The sequence below is a fragment of the Elgaria multicarinata genome, chromosome 2 (genome assembly GCF_023053635.1).
Source record: "Elgaria multicarinata webbii isolate HBS135686 ecotype San Diego chromosome 2, rElgMul1.1.pri, whole genome shotgun sequence".
NCBI lineage: Eukaryota > Metazoa > Chordata > Lepidosauria > Squamata > Anguidae > Elgaria > Elgaria multicarinata.
In genome coordinates this window covers 31,460,134-31,487,029 of record NC_086172.1, presented here as the reverse complement: position 1 = coordinate 31,487,029, position 26,896 = coordinate 31,460,134, and the positions used below count along the sequence as shown (strand labels likewise).

Below are 26,896 nucleotides of genomic sequence, written 5' to 3'. Positions count from 1 at the left end.
AAATATGTATTTTATGTGATTGCAACGTTTGCACCAGTTGCAGAAAAAAAATATCTGCAAGAGATATGTCCTGTCTATTGCTTTATTGTGTTGAGTGATCCTTAAAGAAGTAGATGCTGACTTGGCCAAACACATGCATGTAACCATAGCACAGGCCAAATACCCCACCTTGCTTTTCACGTTTCTTCTTCCCCTCTGCAGGATGCTTCCTGAGCACCCTGAATTTTCCCTAACACCCTCCCTTTTTCCCTCCTAGGTGCCTGGGACACCACCTGCCATTTTTATTTTCTAAGAAATGCCTCTGGAGCCCATAGGGGGCCCAGGGCCATTCTTGGAAATAAAGATTGTGCTGGAGGCCAGTGCTTCGCTTTGCATCATGCCAGCCTCCCAGTTTAATTTTTTTAAAATTGAAAATAAATAAATAAAAATATCAGGAGGCGTACGGGGCCTGCCGGGTGCCATGGGCGGTGATTGTGGGTGCATGGGTGCTCACAGGCACTGTGTGTGTGTGTGTGTGTGTGTGTGTGTGTGAGAGAGAGAGAGAGAGAGAGAGAGAGAGAGAGAGACCCACCAGGCTTAAAAAAGATGAAAACAATTAAAAGTATTCACCGTTTGGTACACTTCTATCTACTAGAGCTCCCCTGAATAGATAGGGTCCATGTAAAACAATACCATTTCCTTTACACACAAACTACACATAAACTGTGTGTTTATGGCCTGAAGCTGACAAACCCAGAGTCACTTGGAAGATTGCATGAACAACATGATGCAGTGCCATTTTTCTGTTGAGCAATTACTTTCCCACCTCTGTCCTTTTATGTACACTGTATTTTTGGCGGTTTGAATTATCTTCATGTTCCCTGAAACCCACTTTAATATAATATATTGCTTTTTTTGCTTTTTTTTTTGCAGGGGAGGATCTACTCTTGAGGGTAGAGTTGATGAACTCAACTTGGTTGGAAAGCATCTTCAAGCTTCAGCAGACATTTTTCTATTATCCCTTTAGGCTGGGAAAGGATTTATGAATTATTTTGTACCTTTTTCTGGCCCGAATGTCATGCTTGTCTTCTAAGCAGAGCGAGATGCAGATGCTTAGATATATTGGCGCTTTTTTAAACTTTCTATAGGAATGCGATACTGTTCCCCCCCCCCTTTTTTTGGAAAGGGATTTATTTTTAAGGCACATGATTTATCGGAAGGCTGAATCTCCTTGTGGTGTCTGTGGGGAAAAAAAGCCTGGAGAAGCTGTGACGCTGGAGAAAATGATGGAACTTTTCCACCAGGTAGTGAAGGGTCTGTATTGCTAGATACAAACATACGAAGCTGCCTTATATGGTGACTAACCACTGGACCATTTAATCCAGCTCAACCTAGTTTGAGGGCCTTGCTAGACCTATCGGATAATCTGTCTGGGAGGAGGGGCGACGGCGTGCTACAGCTAGCACGCGCCGTTGCCCTTTTCCAGACGTCAACACGCGACGGGGCAAGGGAAAGCCCTGTCGCGTGCTCCGCGTTTCCCCTCCTTAAAGGGCCATGTGCGCAGGAGCGCACTGCCGAAACAGGTAAATCTTTTTTTAAAAAAAATAAAGGGTTCCCCGCTCCCCCTGCCCCTGAATCCCCCCCACAATGTCTGATGCCCCCCTGCCCGCCCGCTTGCTCGCCCGTCCTCCCCCCGTCCGCCATGCCTTGTCCCCCGTCCCCATTCTTCTCGCTCGTGCCCGCTTGCCATGCCTTGTCCTCCGTCCCCGTTCTTCTCCCCACCCCCCTCTGCCATGCCTTGTCCCCCGTCCCCGTTCTTCTCCCCATCCCCCTCCACCATGCCTTGTCCCCCATCCCCGTTCTTCTCCCCACCCCCCTCTGCCATGCCTTGTCCCCCGTCCCCGTTCTTCTCGCCCATGCCTGCTTGCCATGCCTTGTCCCCTGCCCGCTCGCCCGTGCCTGCTCGCCATGCCCTGGCTCTGCTCTCCCCCTGCATCTCTCCTGCCGGGTCGGCTCTTTCCCCCGGCCCCCAACTCACCCCCGTGATCTCCCCCCGGCCCGATGGGCACAGCGCTCCTATGGAATGCTGTGCCCAGTCCGTGGCTTCTCCCGGCTACTCGGCTTTTCCTCAAGCCGGGGCTGCGGAAAAGCCGGGCCATAAGCGAATCCACTTATCCCGGCTTAAGGGAAGTCTTAGCCCAGCCTGACCCCAGAATCCCCTGTGCATCATCTGGATGCACAGGAGGGAGACCGGGCCTCACGCCGCGCTAACGCCTCGTCTAGCAACGACCTGACTATTGATAGTTTTGAGAGTTGACCTTCAATCCTTTTCAATGGAGATGCCGGGGTTTGCACCTGATCAGCCTTCCCTATGGGACTGAGAATGTAAAACAGCATGCCACTTCTTAAATTCTGGAGTAAAAGATACGTAAGAGCACCATTCAAATGCTAACAAGCTCCATGCTAGCATTTGCAAAGCACATTAAGGCATGATAATCGTCTATCTCTTCAAGCAGGAGAACAAAGTGAGCCTGAGAATACAAATATGGATAACCCCTGAGATATCTAAAACAGGTGGGGTTTTTTTCAAACTTTCTACCATTAGGGGGCATACTTTCCATATCTCCAGTGTATTGTGGAAGATTCTGGACCATCTAGAGTGCAGTTATGGAGTGCTGGCCAGGTTTGTGGGCTTCGTGGTTCACCCACACGATCTGAGAGTTCACCCTAGAAGAGGAACTCCTATGAACACTGCTATGACTGCACGTTGCAGGGAAAGATTGGTAATGGTTGTGACAAGTTGTCTTTCAGGGAAGCTTGTTTGCCGTTACTGATCTTTTCATTTAGAACCTCCAATAAGCTTCCAAAAAACCCTGGAGTGCCCCAGAAAGTCTGAAAATCACTGGTCTAATGAAAGGATAGTCATTGTTCCTTGGCAAAGGAGGAGAAGGCTATCAATGACGATTAGTCCTGATGGCTATGTTCTACCTCCAGTAACTGAGGCAGTAAGCCTATATACACCAGTTGCTGGGGAACAGAGGTGGGAGGGTGCTATTGCACCTGTGTCCTGCTTGTGGGTTCCTGCTCAACAGATGGTTGTCCACTGTGTGAAGAGAATGCTGGACTAGATGGACCCTTGGTCTGATCCAGCAGGGCTCTTCTTAGGTTCTTATGAAGCCAGGAGTAAAGCATGAACATGAACAAGCCCCATAGTGTTGAGGTAGGCAAGAATGGTCCCAGCTGTAGTGGATTGTATCTCTAGGTAGCTTATGTTTAGATTGCTGATTGGCTGAGAGGATGGAAATGAAGTTTGCAAACGCATGCACTGTCAGGCTGTGTCGAATCTAAGTAACCCTAAACTAGGTAAGAGCACCTTTCCTCTACCCCAAAAAGAAGACAGACCCTGCTACTAACCTTGTAATACAGAGGACTACAACGCAGATAATAGCGATCTGGATAGTTCCAATCACTGCTGCTATTAAGACATACTGAAATCGTACAGGGCCTGGAACCACGTATAACACACTGTAGTCCTTCTTTTCACAGTGTTGTCCAGTGTAGCCTGCATCACACCTAGAATGGGAAACAATAGTGTATTTACTCCTTTCATCACAATGGTAATTCTTGCTTTGCACAAGGTACAAAGCAGACCCTGCAAGAGAGAAGGTGTGTCACAGCTGAACAGGAATACTGTGACCATAGCTAGACCTAAGGCTTATCTCTGGATCATCCAGGGGTCTCAAACCTGTTCATCTAGGTGACACACAGGGGATCTAGTGCTCAGGCAGGGGCGAACCCTGGATGATCCCAGGATAAACCTTAGGTCTAGCTGTGGCCTGTGTTGAAGCTACCGTATATCACTTGTGTGATATCTGAGATGTCTTGGTTGTACCTCAATAAGGGGATTGGCTTTCTGCCATTTTACGATGGTTGCCAGTAAACCAAAAGCGAAATTCTAATGTGTGCTAAGCTGAATGTTTATGGGAAATGGCTTCTTGAAGCGCTTTAGTTCATTCTAGACAACTGTTATCATTTTGAAGTTGATATCAAATGTTTCATATTTGTTTATTTGTTGTGGGGTTTCATACCCCGCCCTTCAAGCAAATTCCCAGGGCGGGCTTTCAAAATGCAACAAAATAAGCTGAAACACACTAGATAAAGATAAAACAGATCAAATTAAATTAAAAGGACTGAGGGGAGAAAGAAAGCCTTTGCCTGGTGCTGAAACGACATAAAAGAAGGTCCCACCTTGGGGTGAGCTTTTCCCACAAATAAGTCAGGTGGCAACTTTATGTTGGACTAACTTCTTTGTGTGTGATGCGCACAGGCATTTCAATGATAAGGAATTCTTCTTCTGGAAATTCTCAGTTGTATAGAAAACAATGAACAAACAATGAACAAAGATGTTTATTCGCTCCAGGTAGATAGTGGTCTAATCATAAAACACAACAAAGTATTTTGACCATTAGGAGGTTATAGGCCCTTGCAATGCCTTACTCATGTTTGCATTCTCCCCTTTTCAGCTGCAGTTCAAGTTGACACAGTAATACTATAGTGAGGATGGTTACCTAGGGAGGTTGTGGTCTCTCCCACACTAGAGGCATTTAAGAGGCAGCTGGACAACAATCTGTCAGGTATGCTTTAGGGTGGATTCCTGCATTGAGCAGGGGGTTGGATTCAATGGCCTTGTAGGCCCCTTCCAACTCTACTATTCTATGATTCTGTGGTCATGTGTCTTACTTTGTTGGCTATTTGAAGCGCTCTCAGAGGATAATCCTCTCTTTTAAAGTGTCCTCTATTCGAAGGATTGTCCAGACTAGGTCCAGGTTAAAGATAAAGGCCTTGTTCAGAATACACCTTAAACCACAGCTTTAACCACGGTGGTTAAGCCAGAAAGCCAGGCCATGTTCAGAAGACACCTTAAACCATGGCTTTAATCATGGTGAATAAGGCTTTCTGGCTTAACCACCATGATTAAAGCCATGGTTTAAGGTGTCTTCTGAACACAGCCCGGCTTTCTGGCTTAACCACCGTGGTTTAAGCTGTGGTTTAAGGTGTCTTCTGAATGGTGCCAAAGACAAATTAAAAGGCCTTGAAGTTGCCCACCAACAGTTAACACCTGGATGGCAGACTGAGCAGGCACAGTCCTTCCCACTACACTGAGATATTGTACTTAAATTCGAATCATTATTTCTAACTGAGAATCTAGACTTATAAATTAGCACATGCAGTTATGCCGGCCCACAATGGCTTGTCTTTCTTGGGGCTAAACGAGACACAACAGTGTCAGATTCATGTGTTTTAATACACATTGAAAGAGTGGCGAAGTGTGCATTTAAGCAAGAAAAAAAGCAGAGAAAAGAAAGAAGCAGAAAAAGAGAGAGGGCCTTCTCAGTGGTGACCCCCCCAGTTATGTAATGATCTCCCTGATGAGGCTCCCCTGGTGCCAACATTGCTATCTTTTTGGTGCCAGGTTAAAACTGCCCTCTTGGCCATTTGTCAGCATACAATGACCGTAAATTAATTCTTGAATTGTCTTTCTTGGCTAACGGTCTAACACATTGTTTTAGATATATGTTGTCTGTAATTTTATGTAAATGCTTTTATAACATTTTGTGTAATGCGTTTTTAATTTTTGTAAACCGCTCAGAGAGCTTCAGCTATGGGGAGGTATAAAAACTTAATAAGTGGAGAAATGAACTGAGTGAAAAATGAGGTCTGTGGGCCAGTCTTTCCTGGATATGTGCTACCCAAGAGGTACCACATTTATTTTATTTATTGCATTTTTATCCTGCCTTTTTTCCTCCAAGGAACCCAAGATGGCAAACATAATCCTCCTCCTCCTATCCATTTTATCCGCACAACAACAACCCTGTGAGGTAGGTTGAGTCTGTGACTGACCCAAAGTCACCCAGTGGCAGAGTGGGGACTAGAACCTGGATCTCCCGACTCCCAGTCCGAATCCTCTGAGGGACTCAACATGTTTCCAAATAATTTTGTCACAGCTTAGAGCCACAGTGGGCAGAACGTAGATCTACAGATGTTTCTGGCTTTAATTCCCAGAAGCCCCTGCCAGCATGTTCAATGGTTAGGAATGCTGGGAGCTGAAGCCCAAAACAGTTGGAGATTTTACATTCTGCCAACTCCTGGCTTAGAGGACTAGACTTGCTTCCTTTCAACAATACAACTAATCCTCTACCCTCAAATCTTGCCAGGATGTAGAAATATGAAATCCGGAGATGAAACTCCACTAGTTGTAATGCAGTGCTCCTTTCTGGAACTTAACCTTATTTCAACCCTCACCTTTTTTCCTCACTTAATGCAAACCATCTGTCTTTAGCCATTTTGCCACATTGAGAAATTGATGTTGACATAGTTCTTGACTTCTGTTCACTGTGGGATTTCCTGGACAGTAGCTGCTATTTGTGTGCCAGAGATCAACAGATAATACCCACCAGGCCAGCCTGGGCTCTGTAGTGCCTTTTTAGGAATATATCGACAGGCACTGCAGGAATGCTTTTATAAACAGATTAATGCTGCTGCATAATTCAGTGCAGCTCTACTACATACATTAGGTGCCTCTGTACATAATTTAGATCCAGAGTGGATGGGGCCTCAACAATTATTATTTTCCTTACTGCATCAAGATAACACATATTAGCAAGTCTGCCTGTTTGGTTTACCATCACCTGCTCGTTTTGGGAAAGTGTTACCTGCAAGATGGTTCCAGCATATTAGCAGACTGTTCGCATTTTCCATGCATGCACAAGCCATTAAAATGTTCCGGACAAGGAATGTAGATTCCCCTGGCGCTTTCTTCCAATTTGTTTGCATTCTCTGTAAATACAGGTGAAACAAAACAAAACAAAAACTGTAAATGCATTGCAAAGTGAAAACAATACCAACAATAACACCACCAGCAACAGCAAAGTCTTAGCACCAGGGTACAACATATAAGAAATGCCTGAAAATCTTATTTAAGTGCAGAAGAAACTGCTTGAATAAGTGTAATTTCGGGATGACAGAATATGCATGGGGAGTTTGGCAAACTTATCTGCAACTCTTGCAAACAGTTATCCACTTTTGCATCCTGTTGATTCAATGGGAGAGTGAAAAAACATCTTCCCTTCAACTTGCTGAAATCTAGGAGCAGGAGCTATAGCTATGATGTCATCAGCTGGAGCACCAGGGCAATTGACAGATCTCTCTGCAAGGCTTTCAAGTTTTACTATTGTTTTTTGACAGATTAGCATAGAGGGTGACAGAGAATGAGGGAAACGATTAAACAGACGCTGGACACTTCATAGCCTTTATTTGATAGGTTTCCTGCCTCACACTAGCAGCTTAAATGGTAACATTTCTTGGCAAGATTGCATTTCTAATCAAAAGCTGAAGGTTGCATTTCCACTAGCTGAAGATTCTTTGTTAAAACTCAGTGGGGCTGTTCACAGGACATAACAGCCCACTGTGGGTTATTTAACCCACTGTGAGGCTGTGGCATGTATGGCCACCATTTTGAATGTGCAACCCCTGCTCTGGGGTTGTTGTGTCATGTAAACCTGGCAAGGGTGGGTTATATGGGGGTTGGATATGTAACCTGGTGCCATAGACACCATGGCTTATCATAGGTTAAATAACCCGTGATAAGCCATAGTACGTTACCTGAAACCAGTCAGTGTGTTTTACAAGTTGAACCTCTGCAGTTAGAAGTGAGCATCATTGAATTCAAAGGAGCTTGCTCCCAGGTAATTATGGCTCGGATTGCAATCATGCTTGAATGCTACGTACTGCTGCTCTTTGCATGCCCACAGTGTTGTGATGAGCTCCTGCCCTTGAAAATTTACCACTGCTGCAAACAATGGGGCTTAAAAGTACTTCACTTTGAATGGACTGAACTGTTTTTTTTCAATACGACTTTCCCATACAGACCCTGCTTATTGCAAAATAACAGTAACAACAAAAACTGTGTTTTTTTCCATTTAAAAATTCTCATAACCTAACCCATGACAGTGTTTACATTTTCATAGAAGCTGCAGCCTGCATTACTCTGTGGCTGTTTCTATACCAGCCCAAAAATGTGGGCTGGTCGTGGCCAAGTCCCTGTGCATCCAAATGATGCACAGGGACTCCCAGGGGTGGAGGGATGACGAGTGTGGGTTTCCCCAGGGATAAATAACTCCTGGGAAAAAAACTATTCTTCCCATGGTCTCGGGATCGTCCCAAGACTGCGGGAGGTGTGGCCGCCCATCCTGGCTTCTTGGCTCCTTCCCACGAGTAGCAGGGAGCAGTAGAGGGAAGGAGCTGGGCCAGGAGGAATTGGGGGTGGGGTGGGAGAGGGGTTGGAGCTTTCCTCCCCACTTACCTCCTGTGACTTAAAAAAAAAGGCCACCTCCACTCACGCAATGTCCCACCTCCCATCCCAGACGTCGTGCTGGCTATTTGGACACGGGGAATGATCCCGGAAGGAGGTAAGTCTGGGATCGCCCCCTCCCTCCCGGGTGTAGAAGTGGTGTCAGCAGGGATGGCAGTGGCCCAAAAGCATTGGAGGGGAAGCACCATAGCCTGCACTACCCTGGGCTCCCTGGTCCCTTTAATCCACCCCCCTTTCCCAATGCCCAATGGATTGCTAAAAAAGAAACAAAGAAAGATTAAATTGCTGCAGGACCCGGAATAGTAGAGGCAGCAGAACTCTTCCTCCTCTGCTGCTACCTGACTTCCCACAGCAAGTCCATGGGATGAATCCTCCTGTATAACCCAGTTCCCTGCACAGAGGGGACACGAGCCTGTCTCTGTATGTGTAACCCTACGGAGTAGGAAGGAAATGTATGGAATCCCATGGAGGGCATCTCTCAAACTGGGAGCTGGTCCTGATTGGCCTACGCAGGAAGATGAAAGGAGGCATAAAGGCAGGGGTGGGGCATCCCCTTCCAGTAGATCTAGGGGTGGAGAAACTGTGGCTCTCCAGATGTTGCTGGTCTCTACTGCCGCAGCCCGTGGGGCCCCACAACATTTGCAGTGCCACAGATGTTCCTCACCCCTGCATTACATGCTGCTCTGTTACCAGAAAAAGTGACTATGAGTGAAAGCACATAGTTATGTGCCTTGTTATCAGGGCAGATTATTTGTCCATCTAAATTATCTGTCCAGTTTGAACTACTTTGGCGGGCAGCAGCTCTCCAGGTTTTCCGGGAGGAGTAGTTCTCAGCTCTACCTGGAGATGTCAAGGGCCAGAGCTGCACCAAGCAGGATATGGCACTTGAAAACTGTCTAGGGAGGGTGTCCTGAGCCCCAACAGTTGTCACTATGGTTATAAACCGTCTTAAAGCAGTAGTGTAGATCCTGCCAAAGATGACATGTAAAGCACGTGCTTTAAACTGAGCTAAGACCCTTCCCCAAGCCCTCAGCAAGGTCTCTTCTTGCTTTAAAATTCAAGCTCCTAAAGCAACGTGAGACCCGAAGTCCAAGGAGGAGGCATTCATGCAATTTCCACATGCATTAAACACGTACTGAGTAAGTAGGCAATATAAAATATTTACTGTGCTCTGGCTGTGATATTTACATTTATGTAATATGTTGAGATGCCTAAAGAAACATCTGCAGCATTCTTATGACTGTTTCCAAAAGCACACAGAATTGATAATTATACTTCATAAACACATTCAAAAGCCTCTCGTCTGCATTAAAAATGTCTAGGACAGACTTTTTCTTTTTTTAAAAAAAACGTGGAACAACCAATAAGCCTACTTATTTGTAAACACATATATGAAGCAATATTATCTCATTATGCCTTTTTCCTGAACACTGGAATTCCAATTCCCACTCCAGACTACAAAGTAAGTTAATTATGGAAATACTGTAAGGTCTTGTTTATCTAATTGCACACAAATATTGTTCACCCAAGAGATGCTATGGACCTGGATAGCAAGTTGCTTGATAGTGAATCAGAACATCTGAATTTCACCCCTCCCCAAGAGGCATCCTCACTAGCCTTGATAGTTATATGCTACCTGCAGTATCTGAGGCAATGAGCCTGTGTGCACCAGTTGCTGGGGAACATGGGTGGGAGGGTGCTGTTGCACAGTGTCCTGCTCTGTTGGTCCCTGGTTGACCGCTGGTTGGCCACTGTGTGAACAGAGTGCTGGACTAGTCTGATCCTCGGTCTGATCCACCATGGCACTTCTTAGGTTCTTATGAACTAGAGGGTGTATAGCCAACCTGGGATTCCTAAACCCAACGTTGACTCAGACACGTTGTAAAGCTGAGTTGGGTGGGTGGGAGAAATGGAAGATCAGGATGCTTAATCCTTCCCATATCGGTCAATTATTTATTTGTATTTATAACCTACTTTTCCATCTGGATGCTATTAAAAGTGGCTAACAAATGTTATAAGAATTTATATATATGGTTTTATTCTATAACCTCTCCCCTCTATCCATTTCATTCTAATGGGGCTTTGTGATCAAAAATCGTGAACCTGGCCTGGACTGGTCAGTTCTGAACTGATTTCTGAACAAAGAGGATGTGTGTGTGTGAGGGAGAGGGAGAGAGATGTTAGCAGATCGCCTGGAATGCTACATAAAGACAGAGGTGAACACATAACTATCAATGAAACTGAGGGCTCATCTACACCAAGCAGATATTCCACTATGAAAGTGGTATAAAAAAGACAGGCGCCACACTACTGCTTTAGAGTGGAACTGAAGTCCACTGATGACTGTTGGGGCCCATTGACACATACCATATACAGCTTTCATACCACTTTCATAGTGCTATATCCTGCTTGGTGTAGATGTGTCAATGGGCCCCAACAGTTGTCAGTGCACTTCCGTACCACTATAAAGCAGTAGTGTAGATCCTGCCTTTTATATACCACTTTCATACCGTTTTCATAGTGGAATAGCCAGCTTGTTGTAGATGAGCCCTGAGATACTTCTTTCTGGTGTTACAAAGGCTCCAACTTGCAGGTTACATCATCAGACTTAAACCAGGAAACTGCCACTATATAATATCTTACCATTGTTGGATTACCATTGTTGCAGCACTGGCCATCACATCAAAGCACACCCCATCTAGCACTACCTGTGCTGGTTCTAAGCTTTTCAGGGTCCTTGGACAAGATACCTTCCATGAGTCCCCTCCCTTAGTACATCTACCTTTTAACGGCCATTGCCTCCTCTTCTTCTTCATCATTTCTATCAATTGCTTGCTTGCCAGGCAGAGAACCAGGGAGCAAGCAGGCAGTGGCATCTCCTGCTTCTCCTTTTCACACCACCACTGTTGTCTGGGCCAGAGCAAGAAGCAGGTGAACAAGCAGGTTGCCATGGTGACGAGGAGGAGTAACTCCAGGGGGCTCTTGTCAGTGGGTCCCTGCTGGATGTGGGCCCTCAACATGTGACCGATGATGACGACCCTTGACACAGGCACTGAGCACGGCTACTTGCAGGGAAGAAGGAGAAATTCACTGGGTTCGTTTTTTAATGCGAAGCTACCTAATTTACACTTTCCAAACGAATACGCCAACCAAAACGCAGATATTTGGTATCCGCACTGCTCTGCATTTTGTGGTGCAGTTCTCTGATCAATGAATGCCTAGAAAACGTGCATATTAATTAGGGGGACGTCTACACAAAACTGCATATATTGGTAAAAATAGCATATAAACATGCAATATTTTAGGGGAATTGTTTGCAAAAATGCAGCTGTTGGAAGAAACGCACGTGAAAATGCATACCAATTTGCATGTGGACTTTTTTTTTTTAAAAAAAAATCACAAACTTACACAGTAACAGGATGGAGTGAATGTAAAGTTGGACAAATGACAAACTGAAAGAAACCAAAATATCTTTTTAACTTGACCTTTTAAATTGCTTTTAGTGGTTTTATTGTTAATTTCTAATGTTTTAATGATGGTTGAATATTGGTGTTAATGGTTTTTTAAAAAACTGTTTTGAACTGCTGTACACTGTGTGGTTGTTTTACTGAAAAGCAGTATAAAATAGTTAAAACAAAAATAAAACCAAAAATAAATGCCTTCTGTAAGTATATTCTACTGTGGATATTTGACAGGCTTAGGAACTAGGCAGGCCATGATTTATGAATGCTCTTTATGATGGTTTTATCTTATAATCTGGATAGGAAGAAAAACCATGAAATTTAAAAATGAAATATCTACTGTCCCTTTCGCTGATTAGAGCCTCTTCTATAGCAGTTAACTACTGAGCACTAAGATTTTCTTTCTTTATCTTATCAAGCACAGAGCTGGACCGCCACTGAACGCCTCATTTCTAAGTGCGATCTGCAATTTAACTCATCCCTGAAGCTAGAAGCTGATGTTGAGCATGATGAAACCTCAAATTCATGCAGTTTTAGTAAATTCCAGTGAAGTTATGAGATACAGGAACCCTTTGATAAACTTTGACCTCAATCCAGATATAATTGCATGCAACTAGGCATGACTAATAACACACAGGGGAAAAAATTCTACATAATACCTCCTGATAGTCTCCTGTATTGAAAATCAGATAGGAATGTGAACTTCCTTGTGCACTAAGATGGAGATACATAGGCCATGTATTCAAGCTTTTGTCTGATTATCATTATCATCATCATCATCATCATCATCATCATCATCAACAACAACGTATTAATAATATTAATATTAAGAGGATAGAACACACAGCCACTTTCATGAAGACCAAGATGGACAAGAAAGCTAACAAAGGTCAGAGAAGACGACACAAAATGTGGTCATCTTAAAATGGAAGAAAATTCCTTCCCGGATGTCCATCAAAGTGGATTTCCTCTTTTCACAATCTCAAAGCATAATCCTATTATGTTTACTCAGGACTAAGTCCCACTGAGTTCAAGGATGTTTACTCCCACCTAAGTGTGTATAGGATTCTAGCCTTGGTCACTCAATTTTATTATTTCAGCCAGAACCTATGACAAATCTCCCTGCCCTTTTACATAATCTGGTTATTCACAAAACCATATTCTGTAGGCAATATATTCTAGGCATTAGACCAAGGGTTTGGTTTCCACTATTGCTATCACATCTGTAAAGGGCACAACTAAAAAATGAACGTCACTCTTACATATTTTTTCCCTGGCATAATTTTGCAATTATCCATACAGCAATGCTACAGATTATGATTTCAACATTAATCAAATTGCAGTTACAGTGTGCTTGACAGCTCATCTTCAAATAACAGGATTTCCAATGTCCTTATTAAACAGGAAGGAATTATTTTAGTTTTATTGAAGTGAGTCTTTTTTTTTTGCTGGGGTGGCACAGGGGGAGGGCAGTCCTTTGCCCAAACTCACTTTATATGGAACTAACACAGATGATTCAAAGCCTAACAACTAAATGTCGCTTGCTGTGAAAACAGCTTTATCTAAGTTGTGTCATTTTTGACACATTAGTAATTATCTTCTGTTTGGATTTTGAAGAAAAAAAACACACCTCCCTCTCGTCACGCTCGGCTTATTAACCTTCCACAATGAACAGGTGAGAGGAAAAGTTACAATAGCAGTGCCTCTGCAACGGAGGTTGCCAAAGATATAGCAACAGTGGTTGCTCAACAGTGACAACAAGTGTGAGTTCACACATGCACATTTTCATCAGTCGATGGCAGCAACATCAAGTAATGACCTGCATGTGTGAAGCAGGTATCAAGCATCAGCACCATATGACTTTGTGCCAGTGGTGCAGAGTAGAGGCAGGGTATGTTTGCAATAAAACGTGGGTTGTGAATGCCCATACTTTTTATTGGCTAGAGTTCTTAGGGTTTAGCTTGGCGAGGATCCAGTCAGTGGGCAGCCCTACTGCTGGTTGATATCACCATTCCAGCCCATGTGCTGGGATAACATTGACAGGAGCATGCATGTATTATGGGCCAATTAAATAGCATAAGATAACAGCAGTTCAAAACTAGGAATGTATGAGAATCATAGAATCATAGAATAGTAGATTTGGAAGGGGCCTACAAGGCCATTAAGTCGAACCCCCTGCTCATTGCAGGAATCCACCTTAAAGCATACCTGACGGGTGGTTGTCCAGCTGCCTCTTGAATGCCTCTAATGTGGGAGAGCCCACAACCACCCTAGGTGACTGGTTCCATTGTCATACTGCTCTAACAGTCAGGAAGTTTTTCCTGATGTCCAGCTGGAATCTGGCTTCCTGTAACTTGAGCCCATTATTCCATGTCCTGCACTCTGGGAGGATCGAGAAGAGATCCTGGCCCTTCTCTGTGTGACAACCTTTTAAGTATTTGAAGAGTGCTATCATATCTCCCCTCAGTCTTCTCTTCTCCAGGTTAAACATGCCCAGTTGTTGCAGTCTCTCTTCATAAGGCTTTGTTTCCAGACCCCTGATCATCCTGGTTGCCCTCCTCTGAACACGCTCCAGCTTGTCTGTATCCTTCTTGAAGTGTGGTGTCCAGAACTGGATGCAATATTCAAGATGAGGCCTAACCAGGGCTGAATAGAGAGGAACCAGTACCTCATGTGATTTGGAAGCTAATTCATTTCAGTTTCTTTTTCATCTGGATTTGCCCAACTGCAATCCTGGAGCTGCATGGGAGGTCTGCCTTTGGGAGTCTCAAGTTGAACTGGAGGCAGAACAAAGGAGAGATCTCACTCTGCTGGGGCCGCCTCTTTGGCCGCACCCATCAAAGCACTGGTTGGCTCAGCAGTCCCCTCCTGGGAAGGAGGTGAAACTGCTGAAGCTGTGGAACTGCCCTTCACCAGCCTTTCTCCCTTTGCTGTCGGCTGGTGTGCCTCCACAATTCACTGCTCCCTGTTAAGAGGGGAACTCGGCTTCCAAGCTTGCAATATGATTTGCAGAAAACAAAACAGCGTGTGTACATTTGAAAAATCCCTACAAACATGTCTTAATTAATGGGAGAAGAATGTGTACATTTCAAAGATGCCACAACTGATGTGTATATGTGGAAATATACGCACACATTTTCGAGCAAAACAACAACAACAACAAAGCTCACAATCTGATGTGAACACGAGACGGAATGAGCTACAAGGTGGAATTTGACAATCTAAAAATTTGCTTATGGAGACATCTCTATTCAGAACATAAATGCTCTCATGATATATGACTGATTAATCAAAGGTTAATTTCTTTCAGGCTGCTGCTATATCTAAACTCAGAGGGGAGGCATCTTCACACACTACACAGGGTAAAACCAGGTTTACCCTGATTCAACCAATTCTGCCTCTTTGACAAATGTATCTATATGAACATAACATAAGAACATAAGAAGAGAGCCATGCTGGATCAGACCAAAGGTCCATCTAGTCCAGTATTCTGTTCACACAGTGGCCAACCAGCTTCTGACCAGGATGGCAACAAGGGAGAGGGCCTTTTCAGTGGTTGCCCCCCAACTGTGGAATGATCTCCCCGATGAGGCTCGCCTGGCGCCAACATTATCTTTTCGGAGCCAGGTCAAGACTTTTCTCTTCTCCCAGGCATTTTAACAGCATTTAACAATGTTAAGTTTGTTTTTAATGGACCCCAGAATTGTTGTTTTTAAATTGATACTGTTGTTTTTATAATGTTTTTTATGTTTTTAATGGTTTTTAAATTTTGTATACGTTTAATGTTTACCATTTTTAATTGTTGTAAACTGCCCAGAGAGCTTCGGCTGTGGGGCGGTATATAAATGTAATAAAATAAATAAAATAAATTCACAAGCAGGACATGAGTGTAACAGCACCTTCCCACTCATGTTCCCCAGCAACTGGTGTACATAGGCTTACTGCCTCTGTGACTGGAGCTAGCACATAGCCATCAGGACTGGTAGCCATTGATAGCCTTCTCCAGGAATTTATGTAATTCTCTTTTAAAACCATCCAAATTGGTGGCCATCCCTACTTCTTGTGGTTGCGAATTCCATAGATACACGTGTTCGTTGCATCTGCATTTACAATTTTAAGAGGACTCTTAGAATATCTTTGTTGCTTACCTAACATGTAACGTATGAAAAGGTCATGAATGAGGAATTTGCAGCACATGTTGGAACTCTGAGAAGGTGGCTGGAGGCAACATTTCCAATATCATATGGAGGCTCCTTTAGAGTAGTGCAGATGGCATATCAGCGAGTAATGAGTCACCTCTCTGCACACCATGCAAACTGGGTGATTTTTTTCTCTCATGTCACTGCAAACATTTGGGGAGGGGGGAGCATTAGTGATGATGTGGAGAAATTACTCGATTCATGGTGACAACATGCTGAAAGTAGGGAGAACATTTTGAAATATCCTCAGCGTGATGGCTGATAACATGTAAATGGAAAGTAAGCTAGCAGAAGCTAATAGGAAGCTAATTAGCATTAATTAAGGGGTATATATTAACCCATCTATCAATTGCTAAGGCTTGCTAGCATTTCTAAAATCAATTCACCAAGTCGATCATTGTCTATTAAAACATGAGGCATCTATTAGAATTTTTTTTTTTTTACAGAAGAACAAAATTACTGGGTGAAATCAATATCCTTTTCCAGCAGTGGCCAGTTTTTCATACAAGAGATAAAATGTCCAGAATCAGGGCCTGCATTAAGGAGTGGCAGGGTAAGGGCACCAGCTGAGGGCCCACACACCAGCATATGCCCTGTGAGAAGAGCCTTCAGACCTTTAAGGTGTATTCCTGCATTGAGCAGGGGGTTGGACTCGATGGCCCTGTAGGCCCCTTCCAACTCTACTATTCTATGATTCTACATTCCTCCTCACCACCATTGCAACCTCTTGCTCTGGCCCTTACAACAGTGGTGGTATGAAGGAGGAGCAGAAGATGCCATGGCCTACTTGCTCTCTGGCTCTATGTTTGGCATGTAAGTAGTGGTAACAATGGGGTCAATTGAGGGTGCCAGCTCCAGGTTTTGGCTCTTGCCCAAGGGCCCTCTAAAACCTGGAGCTGGCACTATCAAGAACTTAGGATATTAACAGAATACCCCATTCAATGTTGATCTTTCCCGGGTTATGGAAACCCAAGGGGCATTTTCACCAAAAGAACATATGTCATGACCATCTGAGGCAATATATTTATTTGGAAATAAGTGTCATTAAAGCTGCTATGAAAAGTCAAGGGGATAATTATGAAGAGTCAAGGGGACAATTATACTGAGCCTGTTCAGAAGACACCTCAAATCCTGCTGGTTAAGGCTTTTGGTTAAGCAGCAGGGTTTAAAGTGTCTTGTGCAATGTCTTTTGCTAAACCCTGGTCACTCACTAACCCCAGTTGGACCACCTGCAGTACGGTTAGTGTCTCTAACCATGGCTTAAAGTGTTGTGCGTGACAGCACAGCTTGTGGTTAGTTCTAACCCCGGAGAACCACAGTTCTGCTAACCACAGAGCCTGAAGTGTTGTCTGAACAGGCCCAGTATCAACCTTGGAATGTTTCATATCATATGTCATGTTGCCCTGGGATTAGAGCAGAAGGGAAGCACATGCTAGTTTCTGCTATCAGCCAGGGGCCCTAGGGCCAGTGGGAGGCTGCAACCCCTCTTTCCCAGGAATGACATCAAGCCAAGGGGGAGACTAACCTGGCCCCTCCATCAGTCAGAGGAGGAAGAGCTGCAGGGGGCTCACGTCCCCCTCCCTGCCACAAAGAACACTCGGCCCCAACTAAGACTGCAGAAGGAAGAGGAAAGCATGCCTCATTGCAGCAAGAACAACAGCAAGGGAAGATCAGCCTCGGCCAAGGAGCATTTGAAATGCCTGCTTTTAGCTCATCACGTTGTTTCGGACATTGAATAACTGGTCTCCCTCCTCTTCCTTTCTCCTCTGCTCCCTTTTCCTTGTGTGCCTTGTCGTTTGAGTTCGTAAGCTTGACAGGGTCTGTTCCTCCCTCCCTCCCTCCCTCCCTTCCTCCCTCCCTCCCTCTCTTTTAATGATGTGAGCTAGTTTGTCTGAATAATTGTCTGAAGAGCAAGATAAAAATGAAGTAAATAAATAAAATAATGTAAAAGATCATGAAAAATAATGCTTCCACTCTGTTCTGTATCTATCAGGCTGTGTCTAGAGTACTGCATCCAGTTTTGGATGCCACATACCTTAAGAAGGATATTGACAAATTGGAACAAATCCAAAACAGGGTGACAAGGATGGTGAGAGATCTGGAAACCAAGTCCTATGAGGAGCAGTTGGAAGAACTGGGTATGTTTAGTACGAAGAAGACAAGGTTATGGGGAGACATGATAGCGGTCTTCAAACATCTGAACGGCTGTCATGCAAAAGATGGAACAGAGTTATTCTCTGTTGCTTCAGAGGACAGGACTACAACCAATGGATAGAAATTGCAGGAAAGCAGCTTTTGGTTGAACATTAGGACAAGTGTCCCAATAGGAAGAATGGTTTGACAGTAGAGCAGACTGGTTAGGAAGTTGGTGGGCTCTCTTTCACTGGAGATATTTAAGCAGACGCTGGATGGATTTCTGTCAGGAGGGATGCTGAATCTGCATCACAGATGCTGCACTGAACAAGTGGTTGGACAAGATTACCTCTATGACACCTTCTAACTATGGTTTTATGGGGGAACCCCCCCCTCCACCTCAGTTATCTTATCCTCCATGTTAATATCTAATTCCAAAAGGTGCTGGTGTGTTGCGTGAAAACTTCTCGTTTGTTCATTTAAATCTTGGACTGGCTAAATTTAATCTATTATGTGGTATATTAGGAAAACGTTTCCTGCCCATATTTTTCATACAAATCAAGATTGCACAGATTCATATTAGACACATCTATTGCCCAAACAGGCACCTGTTTTATAGGAAAGTTCTATATTTTTAAATTCCCTTTCCTCTCCTGGTCCATTTTTCAAGTATGAGAACTGACCTTTGATGACCATCTTCCCCAACCTGGCCACCCTCGCAGATGTGCTGGATTACATCATGGGAGATGCAGTCCAACTCATCTGCAGGGTATAGGTCAGGGAAGGCAACTTTAGGATCACACCCCCATTTTCTGTCTTTTAATCACTTTCAAAGCCATGAATGGCCATTTTAATGTCCGAACAACTTCCTGTGCTCTTTTAAAGAGAATTCTTTTATGGTGACTTTTAAGCACTTTCTTGAAGAGGAGGGCAAGGTGTCTCTTCTAATCAGAAGGGTGATTTCTTCCCCTGCTATCCAAAAGTCAAAACAAAGGAAATGGAAAGGGCTACGTAATGTGTTCAATGGCCTTAAGCCAGAACACCATCAAACAGCATTAGTGCACTGATTATAAATGAAAGTGTTTTTTTTCCTGTTTCAGGCTGGAGCAGGTTCACATTACTTGGTGAAATTCATTTTAGTTAAGAAATGCAGTACTAGTAAGTGTTAAAATGTAGTGATGGAACATGAGAAGAAAAGGACTGTGTGTTTCTCCTTATTTTGGTCACAGAGTTTCATTAGGTTGGTTAGGAACTTTTTAATGTTGTGGCTCGCTGATCTACAGTTAGGGATGTTTCCGATAAGCTGATGTTCAGGGTTGGCATCAGGTCTGAAGGGTACCTGGGCAGATGCCACCCAGGGGTGCCCCCCTGTGAGCTTACAAAGAGCCACAATGGGAATGGGCGGGGGTGGGCAGCCGGGCACTTTGAAGACAGTTGTAACCACCACCACCATCTTGTCAGGGGCAGAAATAGCATCCTGGTATTTCTCTTTAAGAGTGCCAGGCTGTAAAACAAAACAAAGGCTACAGCATTTGTCTCATCAAACCTGGCCAGTTTCATACACAGTATTCATGGCATTGTAGGAAATGTATGGATTCTGCCGTGTAGCCTGTCATGTGAGAAGCCACAGTTGCCAGTGGTTTCCCACCATTTGTGTATGCTGCAAAACAGGTACCAATAATCATGACAAGTTGGACCTGCAACAAAATGCTGCAGTGTCTCCTCCCTCCTAATAGGAGTGCTCCTGTTTAGGGTTCAAGCCAGCCATTCCCTTCAAGCAGGGCATACCTCCTCCTCCCCCCAGGCCATTTTCCTGCTATTGCTCTATATTCAGTGGCTACTGAGCATGCTCTGTCCATGCTGAGCTGGGGTGTTTTGCTGCCTTAATTCCCCCTTGCCCAAAGAGACTTTTGGACTTCTGCAGTTCTCATGGTTCCCCCAAGCACGCTGATGCCAAAATGCAGAGGTTAGAAATAAGTATTCATCAAGTAAGGATTGGTCGCGTAAATCTTTCTGAAGAAGAGGGTCAAATGCTAGGATAAAAGAAGAGGGAACAATCTGGAACTTTAAACTCATCAACCATTTCCCAGCTTTGGAATACTGAAGTTCCCTTGTACACTGAGATAATATCCTTTGGGTTGATTCACACAGCTGTTCGGCTGTGTAACATTTTGTATAGCATGGCAGCACTGTACCTTTACAGCTTGCAAAAGGCAAAGTGCCACTGTGCTGCAATTTGATGCAACAACACGTTGTGCTGGCACTCTTAAGCACAGAGTCCCATTTTATAGCTGGACAACACTGAGGCTCAGAGGTATACAATTTGCCCATGGATCAGTCAAGTAAGTTAGCATAGGACTCCTTTTGCTATTGCTATTGTTAAACAACTGGAACACAGAAAACCTTGCTGATCTACTGTATATCACCCAGAGAACTACCAGTAGGTCCTGATTTACTGGGACGGTCCCATCCTTAAAGATGGCCTATAAATAAATACATAAAGAAATAAATTTACATTCTACCTGCCCCTGCACTATGCTATACTAGCTATCATTTTCTTAGGCTGTGATCCAATGCCTGGATTAAGTAGCACTGAATTCAAAGGGGCTTACATCTGAGTAGACACTTCTAGGATTGCACTTTTAGGTACAATACTGCAAGTGCTCCTCATTAGATCTTTGCATTGCAAAACTCTCTGGATAGGGTGACCACATAGAAAGGAGGACCGAGGCACTGTATTTTAACAGTTGCATACGGTAGAAAAGGGAATTTTAGCAGGTGTCATTTGTATGCATGCAGCACCTGGTGAAATTCCCTCTTCACCACAATAGTTCAAGCTGCGGGAGCCCTGCCCTCTTTTGCATCTGGTCAAGAAGGCAGGGCTCCTGCCGCTTTAACTGTTGTGATGAAGTGGGAATTTCACCAGGTGCTGCATGCGTACAAATGACACCTGCTGAAATTCCCTTTTCCATTCAACTGTTAAAGATACAGGAGCCCTGCCCTCCTTTCCATATGGTCACCCTATCTCTGGAGTCTAGCCTGTAGTATACAAAGTTTGCTGAGAACAAATTACACTTGTGACACATTCAGGCAAACAGGCTTTACGTATATTTTAATGCTGGAGTCACTTGCAAGAATTATCTCAGGTCTGGAAAATGTTAATGCGAGAATTGATCCAAACACTGTGTTTGCAACCTTTGATTGAGTCCTATGGTGCTGACATAAGAAGGGATAATCCCCAAAGATCACATTTCGACAGTGCTGCTACACATGTAAAAATATAAATGGAACACAAGTTAGGCTTCAAGGTCTACATTCTAAAATTCCCTGGCTATCTCTATAAGCACACAGTAGTTGTAGCTAACCCAGTTAGGTCACTTTCAGTTAAGGGAATAAAGTTCCATGATTCAGCACAACACTATCCTGCTGGTTTTATTTTTTTATATTATGTTATCTAATTTTTGTATCAAAATAGCCTGGCTGCAGCAGAATTTGGAAAACAGCTTATTTATATGTAGATGTAGCTATATGACATTTTCAAATGCCATATATTTGCATATGAAAGTTTCTCCCCCCCCCACTTTTCTTGAGTAAACAGATTCATTCTGCTGCAACTTCCATGAGAATCATGCCAAGAACAATACTTTCATAATAATAATGATAATAATGATAATGTTTAAATTTAAACACTGAAGCCATGGCTATCAGTGGTGGCTTCTGGCCTGTCATTTTGATTGATGATCGTACCTCTGATGGCATACAGAGGCCCAAACTGCATGACCTGAGGATTTCATAGAAAATGGACAGAGGTAATCTGTTACATAAATCAATATTTACAAATCAACTTTGAAGCATATTATAGAAACTTTGTGGATGACCTAACAAAGGCCAGGGGTCAGATTCATTTTAATAACTATGAGAGTGAGATTGATTTTTTTTTTGAACAGACTTTCAATTTAAAGGCAGGGCTTTGCCTTCAAAAAAGGCAAGAAGTTGCTGAAGGAGTCATTCTTCAATTCCTACTTCTCTCATATTGACAATTGTTTTCCAGCATTCCTGCAGGGGAAGAAGAACAGTGCATCCCAGTTTGAACATAATGGGTAGTAATTTAAGTCCCATTCATTTCAATGGGTCTATTCAATGGGTCTAGTATTAGCATTGGATACTACTTACTACCCAATATTGCTAGCAAGTCAAGAATAAGCACTGGACTTGTGGTTTCCCCCTTCCACACTTCTGTCTATAGCCATATACACACGGACACACTGCTAAGGAGCAAAGTACCAAATTCCAGCCAAGTTATTTTCGCACTTGAAACAGAATGTCTCAGAAGCACCTTTTCCCCTCCCTTGCATTAGAAATACAACAATAGTAAAATAAATAAATAACAATTTGCTGCCCTTTCATGACACCCAATATCAACTGCCTGAGATGACTTATCTCATTCTGCCTAATGGTAGGGCTATTTATTTTCTTTCCCCCCCACACACTGACTTAAACCACAGTTCCCCATTTTACCAGAAACAGGAAAAAGTGGCTTAATTTTGGTTTACTAACTAGGATCTTAAACATCAAACCACAGTTCCCTATTCTGGACATGAGTGAATTGTAGGTTAATTTATGCAGGATTAGTGGGCCAAAGGATATTAATGAGGAAATGAGAGGGGAGTGTGTGGGACTAATATTTGTTTCTGGACTGCTAAACCATCATTTAGCAAGATGGGAAAGTTTGACCTGAATAGATTTTCATCTACTATCAACTTAATTTAACTCTGGACAGAGTTCACAACTGTAGCTTCAGTACATTGTGATGGCTATATTTAAAATTTAAGACTGTGATTTAACCAAAGTTATGTATGGTGAAATCCCACTGATATCAATGTTAAGGAAATGCTTAAATCTCCCTAACTGAAATCAATGAGACCTATGAATTTTTAACTGTGTTGTGTCTTAGCTTATCTGTTTAGAATTCCCTTCTTTGTTGTTACACAGGCTTCAAAATGGAATTAGCACAGGGTGTTTTTTTTTTATGCATGATGGATTTATTTTTATATATTTAATTTAATATATCTAAAAGCTTCATATTCTTCAACTTATTATATGCCATTCACATTCTAACTATATTATATATTGATTGAATGAGACAGAGTAAAATTCCCCATGTTTTAAATATAGAAAACTGGTAGCACTAAACATGAGACTAGAATACTGCAGTTATTAGAAATCTATGAACATTCATCCCACTCCTTACAATTCTTACAGGTATAGCAGCTCCAAGAAATACAATGGGATCTCCCATGTGGAAAGAAAAATATCCCTATTCATTCAATGAATGAAACATATTCCTGTGCACTTGCCAATCTGTTCCCTTAACAGAACAGTCAGTGTTAGGGTTTCACATGCTGATATGAACTCACTAAATGTACACTTCCCCAAATCAATATGCAAATCTGAATGCAGTTATCATTCGGTATTCACACTTCTCTGAATTTTGTGATACAGTACTCCGAACAAAAGATATGTACAAAAATGTGGTATATTTGTGTATGTGTGTGTGTATATGTGAGAAGCATTATATAAGGAAAACCAAAGGCAGAAAATGTGCATATTAGGCAAAACCACACACAAAATAAAGAGAAATGCATAACAAAAACTGAGCACACTTTTCCATGTGCACCTGACGAATCCACCCCCGCCCCCCACCCAAAGGTCACAAACTGATGCAGAACTGGGACAGAACATAAGAACTATTGGAAAAATGAGAAACTGAATGAAACTAAAATGGTGAGATAGTCCATTCCTAGCCTGTGTCCACAAGAAATGTGTGTAGCAGTGTGCACACAGATTTCTGGATCAGGACAGACGTCTACAGCTGATATGAAGGAACAGAAAACAAACAAACAAACAAACAACAAAACCTCTTGAAATCCCCAAAGAGACTTTTATTTAAGCTATCCTGTTTTCCAGAATTCTACATTTACAGATATGGAAATCAGAGAAGCAAAATGGGCATCTAATAAAGAAAGCCTGTTGAACCTCTTAATCTAATAATAATAAAAAAATCAAATATCTTCCATTTCTCATACAAAGGAGGCTTGGTTTACAAAGGAAGAATGGGGCAAGGAAGGGGGAGCCAGAAAGAATAGGATGACCAGGGTGGATGCTGGTAGATAGCATCAAATGTGACAAATTGGCTGAGCTGACAGAAAGTTGATGAACTCTTTTGATATGACCCTAAAAATAGCAAGGGGATGCTTGCTCACTGACACTTCTTTAATGGCAGATGGATATGCATGACCTAACTTTTAAGACTAGTGTCAAGAATATTGATGTGTGGAGTATGGAAGATCATTTTGCTGGCTCTGCTGCAGGAGACGGTTTGCATGATTAATGATGTTTCTTGGGTTTCTTTCTCCCGGGGGAAGATATGGGATGAACCTCTGCCACCCCGAAGGTACAAAGGAGTTCTGGATGGGGGTGGGGGAGAGATGGCTTTGCCCACAAAGAAAATGCCCTCTCCCACACTGGGGAAAAAGAAGCCAAAAGGTTCCGACGATGCTTACGGCTAAAAGGATGCTGCCTGTCTGACTCTGATGTGTTTCTATCACTGCCACAAAAAAATTGCCCTGAGAATTCTAAGTCTAGGTTCGTGATGCCCAAAAACGGAATGGGAAGGTTTTGTGCCTGCTCAAATAGTATTTATGCCTGTTAGGAGGAAACAGCAAGATTGGATTTGTTTACAGATCATCAATTGTAGTGGGATGTGGCAGAGATCTGGCAGCAATGCCTCATGATAGCCTACCTCAGGGCCAAATTAAATGTTCTCCTAATCACCGGGTTTGCATGATCAACACAGCACATGATGGCTTATTTAAGCCAGGGTAGGTTGTGGCACATGCCAATGCATGTCGGGTGACTTTGAATATTCAAGCCACAATTGTGTTGTGTTGTGTCACTCAAACCTGGTGAGGGTGCATTGTTGCGCTGGTTAACAAATCACCTAGAACCCATGGGCTGTTTTAGAGTTGTAGGTGGTTTGTTAACCACACCAACATCCCACCCTTGCCAAGTTTAGATAACATGACAAACCACGGTATTATTATTATTATTATTATTATTATTATTATTATTATTATTATTATTATTTATATCACGCCTTTTGCCCAATACTGGGCCTCAAGGCGGCCTTACAAAATTTGAAACATGTACATTTTAAAACCTAGGAAAAGAAATGATTTTTTTTTAAAAGTACAATATTAAAAATGATATTCAACATTCTGTTTGAATATCCCACAGCCCACCTTGGCTTAAATATGCTACAATGGGCTGCAGTGATCATGCGAACCCAGTCCATGTGTGATTAGGAGAATGTTTAATTTGGCCCTAAGGTAGGCTACCATGAGCCATTGCTTACTTCTGTGTAAGCCCATTTGGACTGGGGTCATGGAACTTGGGTGGTGGTGGTGGTGGTGCTAAACCTCCCCCTGCCCCACTTCCCCCCTCGCTGGAGTACTGTGGTCCCAATCTGAATCAGGGCAGCAAGTAAGTAAAACTATAATGCATAGCTACACTATATGCATCCATACATTTTGTGTGTGTGTGTGTGTGTGTGTGTGTGTGTGTGTGTGTGAGAGAGAGAGAGAGAGAGAGAGAGAGAGATTAGTATAATGTTTAGTTTGGCCCTCAGGTGTGTGAGAGTGGCTCTTTGGGTGCAGTATGGAGAGTAATAAGAACTTGAAAAGGACAACAATTGGAAGATAAGAGCCTCCTGTATGCGTGAAGATTCTCCATGTGAGTGAGGATGTGGTTTTTTTAGTGGGGAGGGGTGAAGGTTGCCTCCCTTTGAAGGTTACCTTTGCTTCCATGCTGTACGGCAGACTTCCCCAATGGGGTGCCCATTGTTTTGGATGGGAACTCCATCATCCGTGACAATTGGCCATGGTGACTGGGACTGATGGGTCTTGCAAGGCAAAATCCAAAGTGAATTTGGGGTTCTTCCTTAAATGCAGCATCTGGGGGATTCTGAGGGAGCCAAAGGGATTTTGATCAGGCTAGTGGGATTTCTCAGAGGAATTCTGCACATCTGCAGGTTGTCACTTCAATTTCATTTAAACTGAGCTTTGAAGCTAATCTGGTGTTTCCTCCTGAAGAGAAAACACCAGAGGCAGCAATTGAGTTATTTAAGTATGGCACCAGAAAAGAGAACAGTCATTTTTTAAAAGGAATGAATGTGCAGGATTTGTTATGAATAATTGTAGCATGAAGAAACTGTCTTGAGCTGCTTTGTAAAGTGTAAGGTGGAAAAGTGGCATATGTTTCCCAGGCTTCACCCATCCTCTGGCTCTGAAGATGACTTGGGCCGGATCTACACTACTGCTTTAAAGCGCTTTATAACAGTTATAAAGTGCTTTAAAAAGTGCTTTAAAACTGTTTTAAAGCACTTTAAAGCAGTAGTGTAGATCCGGCCCTGGAGGCAGAGGAGACTCCTTCTGTTAATCCAACCCCTGCTATGACAGGGCCTCCCAGACCAGAGGATGTGCACCTGACTCCTCAGATGCAGAGGACACTTCCCCATTATGGCCTTCACCACCCCCATCCCATAGGAGCCAGTGGCTACAAATCTTTGAGAAACAGACTGAGGGGGTGGAGTTGACTGCAAGTCTTCAGTTGCTGGCCTTTATAAGGCTTCAGAAAGCCTTTCACGGTTGCTGCATCAACAGCTCCACTTGCTTAAGTCCCAGATATCTTGGAGC

The 26,896-nt window shown here is 43.2% G+C and overlaps 1 protein-coding gene across 1 annotated transcript in view; it reads right to left on the bottom strand.

Annotated features, from left to right (window-relative positions):
• TMEFF2 (transmembrane protein with EGF like and two follistatin like domains 2) overlaps positions 1-26,896 on the bottom strand; it is a 260,772-nt gene that overhangs the window by 3,299 nt on the left and 230,577 nt on the right. The window contains exons 8-9 of the mRNA XM_063118296.1: positions 6,693-6,816; positions 3,394-3,552 (exon numbers count right to left, since the gene is read on the bottom strand). Of these exons, the coding sequence (XP_062974366.1) occupies positions 3,394-3,552; positions 6,693-6,816 (283 nt within the window). The remainder of the gene's footprint in view (positions 1-3,393; positions 3,553-6,692; positions 6,817-26,896) is intronic.